Genomic DNA, 5,000 nt, shown 5'->3' on the forward strand with positions numbered 1-5,000 from the left:
ATTGAAATTTCTCATTCAAGATTTCACACATCTTTGGTTGGTTTGTACATTTATTGGTAATATCCTTTTCAAAGTCTAATTTCGCCTCTCATTTTCTTGCATTTATCATTGAATCACGTTTGGTCATTTCTTACTTCAGTTTTGAATCTTGATAAAGAAAAAAATTCTACATCTTGTTTAAAGACTTCGCAAAATTTAGAATATTGCATATCAAGGTTTTCTTCTTTCAGGAGGTTTTCCCAGTTTATGCCATCAAAGAAATCTCTAGTAATTGTACTTTCCTTTTCTTTCCTTACCTACGATGAGTTTTTCCTGTAGCAGACAGTATTTCAACTTAATTACTACATGATCACCTTTTCCTAGAGGAGGGCAGTACTCCATATCCTTAATGTCATCTTTATTCTTTATAAATATTAAGTCAAGCATAGGCGGTCTATCTATCCTATTATCCTGGTATGATCTGTAACATTCTGGAAGAGACAAAATTCATTTATTAATTAATTCATTAATTTTGTATCGATACTTTCCCAGTCACTTTTTCTATTAAAATACCCCGTTACAAAAAATTATTTTGCATTAGTTTCCGAAAGTTGGCGTACTTTTTCCAGGCTCTTTAACGTTTCTTGAATAATTTTTTGGTAATTTTCTTGTGACCACAAGGGGGCATTTACACTGTGTTTTTTATATTTACTCCGTTTGTTTTACCTCAATTGCCTTTAGTTCTACTATGGGATCTTGCTGAATCTCTATCATTTATGATAATTATTTTCCTTGTTAATATTGCTACCCCCCTCCATTTCCATTTGCCCTATCTTTTCTCCAAATATTGTAGTCTCTGAGTTCTAATGTTACATCGTCTACGGAGGGATCCAGTTTGGATTCAGTGATGCATATAACATCTGGATTATTACTTTCAATAATTGCCTCTGGTTCCAGTAACTTCGAACACAAACCATTTATATTTGTATAAACTATTATATATAACCTTTCGGTATTCCTTTTGGCTGCAAGAATAATGATTGTCTGTCTCCACATTTTGGTTCCGGTAGTAAACTCTTCTTCAGTCCTTTGCTCGTTTGTTTGTTTTTTACCTCTTCCATTTTTTCTGTATTTCTGTATTTTTCTGTCATCTTTTGTCATATTTTCTCTTATCCAGGTTTTCTTATATTTTCCCGTGTGTGGCCAGAACTTTAACTTTCTTTATTACATGTTACCATTTGCTTATTCATGAATGTCACCTTTAGAGGCGTTTCTTTCCTTTTTCGGATAATCCCAACCTCCTGTGGGCTACGATATTCTGTTCCGAGAATTCGGGATTTATGACCTTGAGAATATTGACAATCAGTTTCTTGTCTTCGCTGTATCGCTCTATTGCATTTTCTACAACTTTTTCTTCATGTCCCAATATGACTATGTCCTTGTTTACATCAGCCAAATTTGCAATATTCCTTGCGCGCGCGTGTGTGTGTGTGTGTGTGTTCATATATATATATATATATATATATATATATATAAATATATATACATATATATATATACACACACACGCACACACATATGTACATATGTGCCGTGCATGCATACATATACACAAATACACACACGTATATGTGTATGTGTGTGTGTGTGTGTGTTTTATATTTTCATTAATCCCGATATGGTAATCATTTCCAATGTGTCTGATTCATATGATATGATGTTGACTTCGGTGGGATGAATGTCTTCAATATGAATGTCTTCAATATCATTCTATAACTCTATACTATAACCGTACAGGCTCAAAAAATGCAAAGAAAATGCTGAGTATCTTGATTTGTTGATACAATTTAGTCAATAAGACAAGTAAATGAGCGTGATCATTGGAATTATCCACTCGTCTGATCCGTGCTGGGAGCTCACTCGTGGGGGATACAGTAAGGTGCAAAACCTCAGGCAACTTCCACTTTTCATATGAAGGACAATGTATAAGAAAACAAATATTTTCAATGAATTTGAGAAATACATTTGAAAGTTTCCACACACACACATACACCCCCCCCCCACACACACATACTATATATATATATATATATATATATATATATATATATATATATATATATGGATATATACAAATATACATACATACATATACGTGTGTGTATGTATATATATATATATATATATTTATATTTATATATATATGGATATATACAAATATACACACACATACATATACGTGTGTGTATGTATATATATATATATATATATATATATATATATATATACACACACATATGTACATATAAATACATATACACATAAACAAACACACACATACACACACACACACACACACAAACATACACACACACACACACACACACACATTCACACACTCACACACTCACTCTCACACACACACATATATACACACACACATGTGTGTGTGTGTGTGTGTGTGTGTGTGTTTGTGTGTGTGTAGGCCTGTCTAGTGCCAGCTGTCTGTCTGTCCTCCCTCTGTGTTTTTCTCTTCCGCCAGTCTCAACCAACTTCTTTACATTAACCAAAGTCTCCCTCAGCTGGATGGCGGCTCCAATTGCGGTACGTGGTGGCATTCCTGGGATTTTTGGGTGCCATGGTGGACTATATCGTCCGGTACAGCATCAGTGTAGCTATCGTGGCCATGGTCAAAGTCACGCACCCCGTGAACAACGCCTCCCACGCGAGCAACGCTTGCCAGGCCGCCCTCAACGTCACGGATGAAACCGGTGACGCAGAGTATAAGGTATGAGGTTTGTATTCTTTGAGGTATATGCACAAGGTGTAAGGAGGCGTTTGCGCCGTGATTCGAGAGAATTTCGGTGTGTTTGAATCAAATACGTATTTGCGCTTTTTTTAGGTTACAGTAAGGATGCTAACGATGAATATAATGATTATAATGACTATAATCAGAATAACGATTCAGTTAACATTAATAGAAATAAGATTACAATAGTAAATGACAATAGCAATAGCAAACTATACTGCCAAAAACTAACCAAGCTAATCCAAGTCCTACTTTCTTCACAGGGAAGCGGCGAGTACAACTGGACGATCCAGCAGCAAGGCATCATCCTGGGGACTTTCTTCTGGGGTTACTTCATCACGAAAAGCTCAGGTCAGCCAAGCTCGAGGGACCGAACGCCTCATAAGCCCTTTTGTGGACTTTGCAAATGACCCGGTGTATGACACTATGTATAGGAAGAGTCGAGTCGCTTTCATACTACTATTATAATGATGATGATTTGTAACGTCTATGAAAACTGAGACGGATAGCGAGCATTTGTTTCTGGTAGTTGTCCAATTTGCTAGAATGTAGAAAAAGTGGAAAACATTTTGTCGCAAAAAAAACCTTTTGCGATTTCATTCTTAGTAATCAGTCTTGAAACTGATCTGATGGAATGTAAAATCATTTCTTTATCTCACAGAACTGACCTTTTTCAGGAGGTCGCATAAGTGAGCTTCTCGGCGCCCGAGAAACAATGGCCGTCAGTCTGGGCGCGTCGGGCTTGCTGTCCCTGCTATGTCCTGCGGCGGCCCATGTGCATCCCCTGGCGCTGGCAGGGGTAAGACTGGTGATGGGCCTCGTGCAGGGCCCTGCCAACCCTGCTCTCTACAGCGTCCTCTCCAGGTGGTCGCCACCGGACGAGATGGCCACCCTGGTCACATTAGCCTACTCAGGTACTCATTCTTCTTTAGAAGGAACCTTCTTACACGTAGCCTCATTAATTTGTTTTCATGACTGGAAACTTTGGCATTCATCTGAGTACTATTTGGAGGTGCAGCCCATATGTAGTCAAGAATGCTTTCTTACAAGAGATACAGACCGCTGTAAACGGGTCGACCTCTCTCGCTGCAGGTATAGCCGGCGGCAGTTTGGTGGCGCTGGGAGCTTCGGGGTGGGTGGTGAATCTTCTTGGCTGGCGATGGATTTTCTGGGGCGGCGGCATCCTGGCGCTGGCCTGGACGCCCTTGTGGCTCTTCTTCGTCAGAAACTCCCCCGAGCAGCACCCTCTTATCTCTCGGGCGGAGCTGGAACTCCTTGCAGGCACCCTCCACATTAAGCCAAGGGTGAGCTCGAGTGTGTCCCTCACCGGCACACGCAGTGGCTGAGGCAAGTGCTTTGCAGGGCGACCGCAGTCCTGACCCGGTCGTGCGCGCTGCAGTTTTTAGCATCAGTCTAGAATAAAATCCCGCCTGTCATTACAATACGGAAAATATCACTTCCAGTCTAAAGACAAGATATGTGCAAGTTTTAAAGAGAAAAATATCTAACCACAATAGATCCCGAATAATCCTCTATTAATGTTATAACAGTAATGATAATACTAGTAACAATAATCATGATAATGGTGATAAATTGATGATAAAGCTAGTAATTAATAATGATAATGGTAATGATGATAATAATGATGATGGTAATATCAGTAACAGGAATATTTATGATTATGATAATGATTAATTTAATGACAATGATAATAATGATGATAATAATAATAATAAAAATATTGATGATGATGATGATGATGATGATGATGATGATGATAATAATAACAATAATGATAATGATAATAGTAATGATAATAATAATAATAGTAATTATAATAATTATTTTAACAATAATAATGATAATAACAACAAGAATAGCAATGATGATAGTGATTCATCTACCTATCTAACGGTAATGATAGTAATGATAGTAATAAATGATAATAGTGATGGTGATAATAAGATGATGATAGTAGGATAATGATGACAGAACCAAACAGGATCATGACAAGTAGGATGATTAATTCGCACGAGGTTGACCTTTCCGCATCCGCTTTCTCCCAGCGAAGCGTACCCTGGCGGCGTCTCCTTCGTTGCTGGCGGTTCTACCCGAGCGTCGTTGCTGAAATGGCCAGCTCCTGGGTGTCGAACCTTACTACTACCGAAGGGGCCATATTCCTCAAGACGCAGGTGAGTCGACATGTGATTTC

At 38.4% G+C, this 5,000-nt stretch overlaps 1 protein-coding gene across 1 annotated transcript in view; it reads left to right on the forward strand.

Moving 5' to 3' along the window:
• Positions 1-5,000, forward strand: part of LOC125031195 (vesicular glutamate transporter 1-like) — a 13,970-nt gene that overhangs the window by 4,035 nt on the left and 4,935 nt on the right. Inside the window, exons 2-6 of the mRNA XM_047621801.1 lie at positions 2,562-2,767; positions 3,052-3,139; positions 3,466-3,702; positions 3,881-4,092; positions 4,855-4,980. Coding sequence (XP_047477757.1) covers positions 2,562-2,767; positions 3,052-3,139; positions 3,466-3,702; positions 3,881-4,092; positions 4,855-4,980 — 869 coding nt within the window. The remainder of the gene's footprint in view (positions 1-2,561; positions 2,768-3,051; positions 3,140-3,465; positions 3,703-3,880; positions 4,093-4,854; positions 4,981-5,000) is intronic.

The sequence above is a fragment of the Penaeus chinensis genome, chromosome 12 (assembly GCF_019202785.1).
Source record: "Penaeus chinensis breed Huanghai No. 1 chromosome 12, ASM1920278v2, whole genome shotgun sequence".
In the NCBI taxonomy this organism is placed as follows: domain Eukaryota; kingdom Metazoa; phylum Arthropoda; class Malacostraca; order Decapoda; family Penaeidae; genus Penaeus; species Penaeus chinensis.